General features: G+C 42.3%; 1 protein-coding gene across 3 annotated transcripts in view; it reads left to right on the top strand.

Moving 5' to 3' along the window:
• Positions 1–13,550, top strand: part of LOC131104485 (collagen alpha-1(XVIII) chain-like) — a 33,482-nt gene that overhangs the window by 18,682 nt on the left and 1,250 nt on the right. For 2 of the 3 annotated variants that reach the window (XM_078796566.1, XM_078796567.1), the window contains exons 9-38: positions 63–89; positions 163–225; positions 296–370; positions 454–504; positions 1,383–1,523; positions 1,607–1,660; positions 1,716–1,760; positions 1,819–2,085; positions 2,154–2,180; positions 3,112–3,210; positions 3,297–3,332; positions 3,432–3,518; positions 3,593–3,628; positions 3,691–3,750; positions 3,816–3,893; positions 3,979–4,014; positions 5,210–5,263; positions 5,341–5,406; positions 6,625–6,675; positions 6,762–6,792; positions 6,862–6,897; positions 6,972–7,006; positions 8,890–9,009; positions 9,766–9,913; positions 9,992–10,056; positions 11,216–11,344; positions 11,415–11,447; positions 11,521–11,934; positions 12,007–12,204; positions 12,273–12,382. In XM_078796566.1, the coding sequence (XP_078652692.1) occupies positions 63–89; positions 163–225; positions 296–370; positions 454–504; positions 1,383–1,523; positions 1,607–1,660; positions 1,716–1,760; positions 1,819–2,085; positions 2,154–2,180; positions 3,112–3,210; positions 3,297–3,332; positions 3,432–3,518; positions 3,593–3,628; positions 3,691–3,750; positions 3,816–3,893; positions 3,979–4,014; positions 5,210–5,263; positions 5,341–5,406; positions 6,625–6,675; positions 6,762–6,792; positions 6,862–6,897; positions 6,972–7,006; positions 8,890–9,009; positions 9,766–9,913; positions 9,992–10,056; positions 11,216–11,344; positions 11,415–11,447; positions 11,521–11,934; positions 12,007–12,204; positions 12,273–12,382 (2,672 nt within the window). The remainder of the gene's footprint in view (positions 1–62; positions 90–162; positions 226–295; positions 371–453; positions 505–1,382; positions 1,524–1,606; positions 1,661–1,715; positions 1,761–1,818; positions 2,086–2,153; positions 2,181–3,111; positions 3,211–3,296; positions 3,333–3,431; positions 3,519–3,592; positions 3,629–3,690; positions 3,751–3,815; positions 3,894–3,978; positions 4,015–5,209; positions 5,264–5,340; positions 5,407–6,624; positions 6,676–6,761; positions 6,793–6,861; positions 6,898–6,971; positions 7,007–8,889; positions 9,010–9,765; positions 9,914–9,991; positions 10,057–11,215; positions 11,345–11,414; positions 11,448–11,520; positions 11,935–12,006; positions 12,205–12,272; positions 12,383–13,550) is intronic. The other variant, XM_058051714.2, reaches the window with a different exon arrangement.

The following is a 13,550-nucleotide window of genomic DNA, read 5'->3' as shown; positions in this document are numbered from 1 at the left end:
AAAATATGAATTCATGTATTTTTTCTTCATAAATCTTATGATTATGGTTTATGATTTTTCAGGGGGATCCGGGAGAAGATGGAAAAAGCGTAAGAAACAAAGTTTTACCCTGAAAGTTCCAACAAGATTTAATTAAATAATTTTCCTTGTGTATCTTTTCAGGGTCCTGAAGGGCCGCCAGGTTTCCCAGGAACTCCAGGAAGTCCTGGATCTAAAGGCCAAAAGGTTGACTAATGTTCGAACCCAAGTCCGTTATTCATCTGTTATTTCATTCATTTTCTGACCTGAACCTCAGGGTGAGCGAGGCGAAGGACAACCTGGACCCAGAGGTCCCCCAGGACCTCCTGGACCAGGAGCTGGAAGTCGCCCGGTATGTTTGCACTCGTTCCCAAACTGTGACAATGTTTTGGTGTCCTGTCAATCATGTGTGATTGACATATGACGCTACCGCAGACATTTATCGACATGGAGGGCTCAGGATTCCCGGACTGGGACAAGATTCGGGTAGGTTCAATCCCTGACTCTCTAAGGGGGGCACTCACACTGGGGTGGATGCTTGACACTTTGTTTGACGTGGACAAACCCAAGACATAAAAATGAGTGGTAATTTGGTCCAGCGCACCATTGTGCGCAGCCGATTTGGTAGACTAAACTACGCCGAGATGGGCATGACGGCGCACCAATGGAGGTGTGCACATTTTCAGCTTGGCGCGTTGACATTTTTGTGACAAAACAGCACGCCAAATGTGTGCTAAAAGCTCCCCAGCTCCAACCATGTTTATTTTTGGCGCAGGCGAAGCGCACCCCGTGTCAGGCACATTTCAATGCAACCAGCAAACACTATTTAATGTAACCGTGTGAACCAGCATGTATATTTTACATTTTATACAAAGACATCATGCAAAATGCTCTCCCCCTTTTTGCCCCTTGCGCCGATGGGAGGGACAGAGGCGCGGGTGCGCCGCACTGCGCTGCTCATGAAAATTGCAAAGTCCGCTGGCCACACCTCATTGAGAGGAACCAAATGAGTAAGCTCGGGCATTCTGAGGCCTCAGGGAAGACCAGGACCATGACCATGTCTCTCAACTGGCCCGGGATCCGCCAGGAAGAGTTTAGCGATGTAACCAGGGTAAAGATGGAAGAAGACGGTTGGATGGAAAGCCGCCATCTTTTTTAGTAGTAGAACATGCTCAAATTAGATGAGTTGTCGACTTAACTGGTCCTCCCACCAGTTAGTACTGGTTACCAGTGTTGGTAGTTTTCCAGTAACGGGATTACCCTTTCAAATGAAGTACAGTACCAAAAAAAGTATAAGTGGCCCAGTGTGAGTCCAACCTCAATAACACGATCTGGACTTAACCATGTTCTGGTGTGTTATTCAGGAACTTCGTGGTCCTCCAGGACCCCCAGGCCCTCCTGGTCCACCTGGGGTTCCCGGTACTTCAGTTGCACTGGGTTCAAATGGCGCGGTGGCCTTTGGACCTCCTGGACCGCCTGGAAAGGATGGAGTCTCTGGTCTACCAGTGTGTATCTAAGAGTGCTTTAGCTAGGAGACCATTCAGGTGGTGGTGTTGAGATCTGCTTCTTTGATCCCGTGTGCTGCTAGGGGCCTCCTGGACTTCCTGGTCTACCGGGTCAACCTGGACTCAGAGGAGCAAAGGTGAGTCAGGTGATGTCATCAAGTATTTGGTAATCTAACCAAAGTATCTCCAAAGGGTGACTCTGCCGAGTCCAGCTTTGGAGGAGGAACTGGAGAGAAGGTAGGTTCCATAAACCTGCAGCATCCGAGATCTCGATGCCACTTTGTTTTTATACCAGGGTTCTCGTGGTGACACCGGACTGCCAGGAGCGCCAGGACAAACCGGGCTTGCTGGGCTTCCGGGTCCAGTGGGACCAAGTGGGCCTCCAGGACCCCCTGGACCACCTGGACCACCATACCCCTTTGGCTTTGTGAGTTCAGGGCCAACATACATGATTAGGTGCACCACAGGGTCATTGAATCCGCATTCGGATTTGCAGGATGACCGGGATGGCTTTGACGGAATCAGCAGTTTTCCGGGATCCAGTGGCCCACCAGGACCTCAGGTACTGAAAAATTTACAGTCGTCATATTCCGACATATCATCACAGCGTCTGTTATCCGTGTTTTCCAGGGTCCTACGGGTATTCCAGGTCTACCGGTAAGCATGTGTCCCTTTTTTGTGTTGCTATGGTAACTGTTACACATCCAGGTAACCGGAACAACCTCAGATGAGCCGCTTATCATCATTATAGTCCATGGGAATGCTGGAGCCTATCCCGGCTGACTTGAGGCACCCTGGACTTAAATTCATGAATGTAGACCTGAGAAGCCACTAAAGCAGGGGTCTCAACTTTGCTTTGGTTCCAATTTTCTACAAGAAAAGCTCTGATAAAAAAAATAAAAAATAAGATGAAAAATAAATAAACAAACCAAGAATAAAGAAAATCAGTAATAAATAAAAATATAATAATAATAATCACATTTATACTCTTTTTATTTACAACATATTGCGCAACTGCAGGGTCTTGAGACACATGCTAACTCGCAAACTAGAGAGCTAGCGACCTAAACGGTAGCCTTCAAGTTATTTCCTTTCAACTTAAATCGCCAAAAACTTACCACTTCCACACGGATATGGAGGATAACTATTAACAGTTATTTAACCTTTAACATGAACATTAATCAAACGTAATAATTTTTTCTGGGTACATGATACCATACAGCATCCATATCAAACTAGTGTCCTGCGGGCCACATTTAGCCCGCGGGCCGCATGTTTGAGACCCATGCACTAAAGGGTTTTAGAGGTTTAGCGAGTTCTTCAGTGTAGTACTGACTGTAGTATCTGGGCTCTCCTGAGAGATAAGGTGAGAAGTATATCATCTTGGGAAAAACTTGGAGTAGAACTTCTGCTCCTAAGCATTCACAGGAGTCAGATAAGATGACTCCGGGATCTGGTTCGGACCAGTAGAGGCCTCGGACCATGTTTCTCAACCGGTCTGGGAACGCCTTCGGGATCTGGAAGAAGATGGATAGAAGGATGGATGTAGTTCTTCGATTATAAGCTCGGTTGTTATCTGGATTTGTAGGGCAGACCAGGTTTACCCGGAAGCAACGGCGACAAAGGAGCAGAGGGACCAAGAGGACCACCGGGAATCCCAGGTCTGGATGGGTTCCCAGGACAGACGGTAAGATAGCAGATGTGTATTTTAGTATAAAGGAGTAAAAAACACTCCAAAAAGTGAAAGTATTTTGTGTCCGGGTTTGGTTTCAGGGGCAAAAGGGGGACAGAGGAGAAAAGGGTGAACAAGTAAGTCCTCAAAGGTGTTTAGCCGAGAATTCCAAAGTCCTGACTTTCTCCTGTGAAGCAGTTAAAGAATATCTTCATGGATGTTGCTTCTTTTCAAAGGGCCTTCCGGGGCGCGATGGTGGACCACCCGGACCTCCAGGGCCGCCGGGACCTCCAGGCCGGATCATATACCCGACAGATAGCGATGTGAGTCAGGTGTCCACGCGGTCGCCGCATGGACGGTATATTCACCGTCTATTTCTTTATTGTGTTTTTGGCAGACCGGGGCAGGAATTCCGGGCCGAGCCGGATTCCCGGTGAGTTCAAGTAAATTGCAAATCACTAGATTATCACTACATAACTTGTATTTTTATTTTAGGGACCTATGGGACCGAAAGGGGAAACGGGCGACATTGGCCTTCCAGGTTTTGGCCACAAGGTCAGCACCCTGACCTTCAACGACAACGCTACATAAAGTAGCATGATGCATGTTGTTTTATTCAGGGAGAGAAAGGAGAGCCTGGTGTCATCATGGGTCCCGATGGGCGGCCATTGTACCTGGGGGGCTTGGCAGGAAAACCAGTATGTGTGACATTACATGTTTACATGTTCCCTTTGTTTTTACATACGTAGCGTAAAGCTAATAGCATTGTTTGTCTGTTCACAGGGCGATGTTGGACCTCCTGGCCCAGTTGGACCTCCGGTATGCTTTCTGTATACATATACTATATACACATATATACGTAGACACTGTACAACATAATATACAATATACTGTCAACAAATTCCTAATATAGTAATGGTTTAATTTCATTTGAACATGCATCAGATTACAATTGAGTGCATCCCATAATCAGTTCCCAGTTCCACATGTCCAAAAGGAGTAGGAAGAAGCAAAGCTTAAAAATTTAATTTAATTTAATTTAATTTAATTTAATTTAATTTAATTTAATTTAATTTAATTTAATTTAATTTAATTTAATTTAATTTAATTTAATTTAATTTAATTTAATTTAATTTAATTTAATTTAATTTAATTTAATTTAATTTAATTTCCTTTCCTTTCCTTTCCTTTCCTTTCCTTTCCTTTCCTTTCCTTTACTTTACTTTACTTTACTTTACTTTACTTTACTTTACTTTACTTTACTTTACTTTACTTTACTTTACTTTACTTTACTTTACTTTACTTTACTTTACTTTACTTTACTTTACTTTACTTTACTTTACTTTACTTTACTTTACTTTACTTTACTTTACTTTACTTTACTTTACTTTACTTTACTTTACTTTACTTTACTCTTTTCATTTTCATTTTCATTTTCATTTTACATTTGTTCACTTCCTGCTTTCTTAATTAATTTTAATTTTAATTAAATCAGTTCCCAGTTCCACATGTCCAAAAGGAGTAGGAAGAAGCAAAGCTTATTAAATCCTACCCCTCCACCTGGTACTTTTACAATCAGTAAATGTTACATTTGTTCACTTCCTGCTTTCCTAATATAATTTAAGGTTTTTTTATTTTTAAATTTTTTAATATGTTGCAGACCAAACCACTAGCTGCTTGTGTTTGCTTCATAGTGATTTCCAGGTGTCCAAATTGCAGCCCAAAATAACGTAAGAAAAAAATGTTGAAGATTGTAAACAGGTTTCTTATACTCAAACTATACAAAAATGTTCCATGTATAAAGTAGGAATCCTATTATCTGATTTTGTATCTGATTTTGGTCAAACAGTTCCTGCAGCAAAAGACCCATAATGTGTTGAGTACCTGTAATTATTAGTGAATAAATAATCAATAATAAAAGTAACACCTGATGAGCTCTCTCGGCACATTAATGCCACAACACACCAGTTTGGAATCACTGACCTAATGGATGACAGTTGGTTTTGTTCTGCAGGGCGCTTACGGTCCTACTGGCCAAAAAGGAGAAATTGGCTTTCCAGGTCGACCAGTGAGTGTTTGTATTTTATTTAAATGACTACTTAGAGACATAAGTACCGTATATGAGGAATATGTTTGATGCTGTAGGGTCGACCTGGACTGAACGGCATCAAAGGTCAAAAGGGAGAATCCGGGAGCGGGTCTGGGTACTATGTAAGTATATGTTCTAATATACGTAGAACCAGAACGTCAACCACTTCCTAGTAATGGTAATGGTAATGGTTTTATTTCATTTGAACATGCATCAGATTACAATTGAGTGCATCCCATAATCAGTTCCCAGCTCCACATGTCCAAAAGGAGTAGGAAGAAGCAAAGCTTATTAAATCCTACCCCTCCATCTGGTACTTTTACAATCAGTAACTGTTACATTTGTTCACTTCCTGCTTTCCTAATATAATGTAAGTATTTTTTTTTACTTTATTTTATTAATTTTTTGTATTTTTATTTTTTTGTACATTTTACATTTTTGCACTTCCTGCTTTCCTAATATAATTGTCCAAAAGGAGGAGGAAGAAGCAAAGCTTATTAAATCCTACCCTTCCATCTGGTACTTTTACAATCAGTAACTGTTACATTTGTTCACTTCCTGCTTTCCTAATATAATGTAAGTATTTTTTTGTACTTTATTTTATTAATTTTTTGTATTTTTGTATTTTTATTTATTTTTTTACATTTTTTGTACATTTTACATTTGTTCACTTCCTGCTTTCCTAATATAATGTAAGTATTTTTTGTACTTTATTTTATTAATTTTTTGTTTTTTGTATTTTTATTTTATTTTTTACATTTTTGTACATTTTACATTTGTTCACTTCCTGCTTTCCTAATATAGTTGTCCATTCATATTCATATTCACTCACATTCATATTTTATTTTATTTTATTTTATTTTATTTTATTTTATTTTATTTTATTTTATTTTATTTTATTTTATTTTATTTTAGTTCATTTTAGTTCATTTTAGTTTAGTTAACTTAATTTACTTTAGTTTACTTTAGTTTACTTTAGTTTACTTTAGTCATGTTCCGAAGTAGGAGGTGATATGAGCATCCAATGACATAATGGGTACCATAGTAAGTGTCAATATAGTGATATATATAGCACATCATGACTGGTTCGAGACTCTATTTATTTTATTTTATTTATTTTATTTTATTTTATTTTATTTTATTTTATTTTATTTTATTTTATTTTATTTTATTTTATTTTATTTTATTTTATTTTTTACTCTTCATCCTTGTATTTAGCAAACATCAACTGCTTGTATTGTTTCTTGAATTGGCTCATCGTTGTGCATTGTTTGACTTCCTTACTTAATCCATTCCATAGTTTGATTCCACATACTGAAATCACGTTTGTTTTGGTGTAGGGTCCCCCGGGTCCACCTGGCCCACCTGGACCCCCTGGACCACCATCCAGAGTGAGTGGAGATGCATGCAAAATTATCTGCAGTTGTTTTAATGGAAATTGGAAAAAATGAGAAAAACTCTCCTTTTCTTCTTTTAGGGATTTGAAGACTATTCCAGGTATTATCCGGGTGAGTACACGTCATGTTAAGTTGTCTGAAACAACGTTTCATTTCAACGTACCATTCTTCATCTTGTAGCCGCCAAAGGAGAGAAAGGTGACCGTGGAACGCCAGGTATGCAGCCAATCACGTAAGACAGCTTCCGGTCCATGTCTTGTCCTCGTTTGAACACCTTGTTTGTGATTCAGGTATCGGGTCAAACTTTGACATTCACGCTTTGAAGGTAAGCTTCCTGAGTCAGCATAACGGTAGCGTAATCAAACATTTATCGCTCTTTAAATAAGATTCCTTATTTATACACGGAGCATTTTTGTACTAAAGCATAAAACATGTGTTTACAACCTGGTTTTTAATATTATTAGAGCTCTCTAGACATGAAATAACACCCCTATAGTCACATTTACACTCTTATTGTACAAAATTGTAGTTGGAGATGAAATAGAGAACATGGATTTAAGCCATAAGACATGGAGATGGTGATTGGTTGCCTTCAAAACACAGAATTGTAAATGGCTGTGGTCGACCCCCCCCCACCCCCACAGTAAACATTCATTCATTAATTTTCCACTTTATCTCACGAGGGTCACGGGGGTGCTGGGGCCTATCCCAGCTGTCCCAGCTATCCCAGCGAGAGGTGGGGTACACCCTGGACTGGTGGCCAGCCAATCACAGGGCACATATAGACAAACAACCATTCACACTCACATTCATACCTATGGACAATTTGGAGTCGCTAATTAACCTAGCATTTTTTCGGAATGTGGGAGGAAACCGGAGTACCCGGAGAACTTGCAAACTCCACACAGTGATCCCAGAGGGTGGAATCGAACTTGGATCTCCTAGCTGTGTGGACGCTAACCACTCACTCACCGTGCAAACAAACAACCATTTGGAGTCGCTAATTAACCTAGCATGTTTTTGGAATGTGGGAGGAAACCGGAGTACCCGGAGAACTTGCAAACTCCACACAGAGATCCCAGAGGGTGGAATCGAACTTGGATCTCCTAGCTGTGTGGACGCTAACCACTCACTCACCGTGCAAACAAACAACCATTTGGAGTCGCTAATTAACCTAGCATGTTTTTGGAATGTGGGAGGAAACCGGAGTACCCGGAGAACTTGCAAACTCCACACAGTGATCCCAGAGGGTGGAATCGAACTTGGATCTCCTAGCTGTGTGGACGCTAACCACTCACTCACCGTGCAAACAAACAACCATTTGGAGTCGCTAATTAACCTAGCATGTTTTTGGAATGTGGGAGGAAACCGGAGTACTCCACACAGAGGATGGCCGAGGGTGGAATTGAACCCTGGTGTTCCTAGCTGTGAGGCCTGCGCGCTAACCACTCGTCCACTGTGCAAACCCACAGTAAACATATCACTAAAAAACATGTTTATATAAACATGTTATAAACATATATAATGCTTCGCAGCCTTGTCGCTATCATGGAATTGATCACTCCAAAGAGCAGCTCGTTCTCTGCACTTGCTTTATCCTTCCTCTTTTAAACATTCCTCTTTCGGAAAAGAAAACAAACTTAAGAGTAGTGCTTGGATGTTGTGAACATCCAGCAGCAACACAACATTTTGGCTTTATTACTATTTTCATGATGTTATTTTTACAATTTTACAATTTTTTCCATTCAAACTATCACAAACCCTTACGTGTATTGTCCTGTACTGGGTACTACAAGTGTATTATTTCATGTCTCGTGTTGCCATGCCGACCCGCCCTAGTGGCAGTGGTCATTTTAGGAGGGAGCTGCATCGAGCGGATATTTTTACATACAATTATGGCATTAATTTGACGCCATAGTCCTTGTTGCAACACGGGATGTTTACATTGAAAGAATATAATATACGGAAACCTTGCAATCCTACTTGCACTTGGTGTTCCCAGCATCACTCATTAGCTCCGGTGAGAGTAACTTACCAAACTTATTAAGATTCATCCAATCAAAACACTGCATAATACTTCAAACAATAAATGCAACATAGTTTAAGCAGGGGCGTTCAAAGCGTGTGGGAAAAAGTAGCGTCTTATTAGTAAAATACATGGCAAGGTTTACATGAACATTGGATGTTTTACAATGTTTCTTTATCCAGCACGAGTTGAAAGGCGAAACAGGAGATCCGGGCTTGAAAGGAGAGAAAGGAGAACCAGGCGGAGGATATTACGATCCACGATACGGAGGAAGTGGAACACCAGGAATCCCTGGACCGCCGGTGAGATCATAATAATATCGTGGTTTCAATTATGAACATGTGTGTAAAAATGTTTTTATAATATTTTTGAGATTCTAGAGGACTGTAAGTGAGTTAAGTGAGCTAGAATAGTTGGCTCGGGCCTTGGAGGAGATCCAGGACACATTGGAGACATGATGTTTCTCAGCTGGCCTCATGGGAATGACTCTGGATCCGCTTGGAAGAGCTGGATGAAGTAACCTGGGAGAATTGGTCAATGTCACTTATTCCCAGGGCATTGAATGCGTCGCAATTGGACTGTTCAGCTTGTTTTAGAAGACGTTTTCCACGTTTTCTCCAATGGAAAAAAATAGGTGAATTCCTCAGTTTGCACCTGTACTAACTCCTCAGTTGGGGTTCTGGAAGATCATCCAACCAGGACTAAACGCTAAAGCAGGGGTCTCAAACTCAAGAGAGCTAGCGACCTAAACGGTAGCCTTCAAGTTATTTCCTTTCAACTTAAATCGCCAAAAACTTACCACTTCCACACGGATAGGGAGGATAACTATTAACAGTTATTTAACCTTTAACATGAACATGAATCAAACGTAATAATTTTTTCTGGGTACATGATACCATACAGCATCCATATCAAACATTAAACTTTCATATCAAGGCGGGGGCCTCAAACTAGTGTCCTGTGGGCCACATTTGGCCCGCGGGCCGCGTGTTTGAGACCCCTGCGTCTCAAGCTCGAGATGATGATTCTTCACATCAGAGTATATATCGTCCCACCAGGGCCCGCAAGGGGACTCCATTGTCGGGCCTCCAGGTCCCCAAGGACCACCCGGTCCGCCAGGAAGAGGCTATGATGGTCAACCTGGACCACCAGGGCCACCTGGACCTCCGGGACCTTCCTTCAATGGGCCTCACAGGGGCACACAAAGTAAGTGAAATACCTTCCAAATATCATTCCTTCAACATGGAGCTAATTGGGTTTCTTTCCTTCCATTTTGAATGACAGCCATTAGTATTCCTGGGCCACCCGGACCACCTGGAATACCTGGATTACCCGGACACTCTTCAGGGGTGAGGAAATCGGAGAATATTCATTCATTTTTTACAGATTTTCCTCACATGGGTCGCGGGTTGCTGGAGCCTATCCCAGCTGTCTTTGGGCGAGAGGCGGGGTACACCCTGGACTGGTGGCCAGCCAATCACAGGGCACATATAGACAAACAACCAGTGGTTAGTTTGAGTGGTTAGTTGTGGTTAGTTGCGCAGACCTCACAGCTAGGAGACCAGGGTTCAATTCCACCCTCGGCCATCTCTGTGTGGAGTTTGCATGTTCTCCCCGTGCATGCGTGGGTTTGTACCCGTAGAAAACCCATGCATGCACGGCGGTCGAGTGGTTAGTGCGCAGACCTCACAGTTAAGAGACCAGGGTTCAATTCCACCCTCGGCCAACTCTGTGTGGAGTTTGCATGTTCTCCCCGTGCATGTGTGGGTTTGTGGGAGGAAACTGGAGTACCCGGAGAAAACCCATGCATGCACGGTGGTCGAGTGGTTAGTGCGCAGACCTCACAGTTAAGAGACCACCAGGGTTCAATTCCACCCTCGACCATCTCTGTGTGGAGTTTGCATGTTCTCCCTGTGCATGCGTGGGTTTGTGAATGTTTTTGGAATGTGGGTGGAAACCGGAGTACCCGGAGAAAACCCACGCATGCACGGCGGTGTGCACGGTGGTCGAGTGGTTAGCGCGCAGACCTCACAGTTAAGAGGCCACCAGGGTTCAATTCCACCCTCGACCATCTCTGTGTGGAGTTTGCATGTTCTCCCCGTGCATGCGTGGGTTTGTACCCGGAGAAAACCCACGCATGCACGGCGGTCGAGTGGTTAGTGCGCAGACCTCACAGCTAGGAGACCAGGGTCCAATTCCACCCTCGGCCATTTCTGCGTGGAGTTTTCATGTTCTCCCCGTGTATGCGTGGGTTTTCTCCGGGTACAAACCCACGCATGCACGGCGGTCGAGTAGTTAGCGCACAGACCTCACAGTTAAGAGACCACCAAGGTTCAATTCCACCCTCGGCCATCTCTGTGTGGAGTTTGCATGTTCTCCCCGTGCATGCGTGGTTTTTCTCCGGGTACTCCGGTTTCCTCCCACTAACCACTCGACCACCGTGCACACCAATCAGAGAATATAATAATTCATAATTCATCACCATCATAAGTACTTTTGTTTACGCAGGTGACCGTGTTGCAGTCATATGACATCATGACGGCCACGGCAAGAAGACAACCCGAGGGGTCGCTGGTTTACGTCATCGAACAGACAGATCTTTACCTACGAGTCCGAGACGGGGTTCGGCAAGTCCACGTAAGAATCAGATCTAGTCCTCCAGCAAGCAGACCCAGATGGCGTTTTCATGATCTTGTCCCTTTTTCAGCTCGGGGGCTACATTCCACTTCCACGTGACGACGTGAGTGTTTTTCCAAACTCTTCATTCCCAAATTGTTATTCCTTGTGTTGTGTTCAATGACCACTATCTGCAGGGCAATGAGGTTGCAGCGGTGGAGCCCCCACCGGTTGTTCCGTATTCCCCCCACCACCACTCCAACGACTCCCACAGGCACGCGGAGAGTCCGGTCCCGGTTCACCCGGACCGGTCTTCCCAGCCTGACCCACATCGCTCCAACCCGCAAACAAACCCCGACATCCGAGATCCAAACCTTCCTCATCACGGATACTATCCCGACACCCGGTACCCATATCAGCCGGATCCGCGATACCCAGCCCCAACTGACCCCAGATACCCCAGTTACACAGAACGGGTGAACCACCCAGACGGTCGGAATCCACACCATTCATCTCACGACCGCCCACCGTACTACGCCGTCACCCCTCAGCGAAGGCCCCCTCCACCTGTGGCCCAGACTCCGGCCCACCGTCACACATCGGGTCCAGGGGTAAGGGGCGGACTTCTGTCAGTTAACCGCTGTGGTTGTTGAGGACTCGATCTCATGTTCCGCTGCTTCCAGCTCCACATCATGGCCTTGAACCTGCCCCAGACTGGAGCCATGCGGGGCATCCGGGGTGCCGACTTCCTGTGCTTCACCCAGGCTCAAGCCATCGGGATGAAGGGAACATTCCGGGCCTTCTTGTCCTCAAAACTCCAGGATCTCCACAGCATTGTCCGCAAAGCAGACAGAGACCGTGTGCCCATCGTCAACCTGAAGGTAAACCGACGCAAAACATATTTTAATGCCGCAGATATGAAAAAAAAATTATTTGCTCACTTCGCCAGGATGAGATTCTGTTTGACAGCTGGGACGCCATGTTTAGAGGAGACACAATCAAAGAGAACGTCTCAATCTACTCCTTCGATGGTAAAGATGTTCTGCGTGACAACACATGGTAGGTGACCCTAACTGAAAGTGTGCACACTGGTACTTTTTATTTTGGTAATGGTAATGGTAATGGTAATGGTAATGGTAATGGTAATGGTAATGGTAATGGTTTAATTTCATTTGAACATGCATCAGATTACAATTGAGTGCATCCCATAATCAGTTCCCAGTTCCACGTCCAAAAGGAGTAGGAAGAAGCAAAGCTTATTAAATCCTACCCCTCCATCTGGTACTTTTACAATCACTTTTACTTTTACTGTTACATTTGTTCACTTCCTGCTTTCCTAAAATTAAATTAAATTAAATTAAATTAAATTAAATTAAATTAAATTAAATTAAATTAAATTAAATTAAATTAAATTAAATTAAATTAAATTAAATTAAATTAAATTAAATTAAATTAAATTAAATTTTGTTTAACTTTTGTTTAACTTTTGTTTAACTTTTGTTTAACTTTTGTTTAACTTTTGTTTAACTTTTGTTTAACTTTTGTTTAACTTTTGTTTAACTTTTGTTTAACTTTCGTTTTAGTTTAGTTTTGGGTTTGGTTTGGTTTGGTTTGGGGCTTTGGTTTTGTTTTGGGTTTGTTTTGTTTTAGTTTAGTTTAGTTTTGGGTTTTAGTTTTAGTTTTAGTTTTAGTTTAGTTTAGTTTAGTTTTGGGTTTTAGTTTTAGTTTAGTTTAGTTTAGTTTAGTTTAGTTTAGTTTAGTTTAGTTTAGTTTAGTTTAGTTTAGTTTAGTTTAGTTTAGTTTAGTTTTGTTTTGGGTTTTGTTTTAGTCTAGTCTAGTCTAGTCTAGTTTAGTTTTCCCTGAGATCATATTTCTCCTCTCTTGTAGAGAAGTATTGGATGACATTTTTAGCTAATTGGTTATTTTTAGCCTTATGCATTATTTTAGCTGTTTGAAGATGAACTATATCAGCAAGTTGAAGTATTTGTCATTTTAGAAATAAGGAGTTAGTATGTTCTCTGTAGGCGGCATTATGAATTATCCTTACTGACCTTTTTTTGCAGTACATTTAGCGAGTGAAGATTGCTTTTATAGTTATTATCCCATATTTCCACACAATAAGTAAGATATGGTAGAACCAGAGAGCAATAAAGAGTGTGGAGTGATTTCTGATTGAGAACAAATTTTGCTTTGTTCAATACTGAAATATTTCTTGCCACCTTATGTT

This window comes from Doryrhamphus excisus, linkage group LG15, assembly GCF_037039965.1.
Source record: "Doryrhamphus excisus strain RoL-2023G ecotype Guam linkage group LG15, RoL_Dexc_Guam_v1.1, whole genome shotgun sequence".
Lineage (NCBI taxonomy): Eukaryota > Metazoa > Chordata > Actinopteri > Syngnathiformes > Syngnathidae > Doryrhamphus > Doryrhamphus excisus.
The sequence above is the reverse complement of the archived record's forward strand: the minus strand, read 5'-3'. Positions and strand labels throughout refer to the sequence as shown.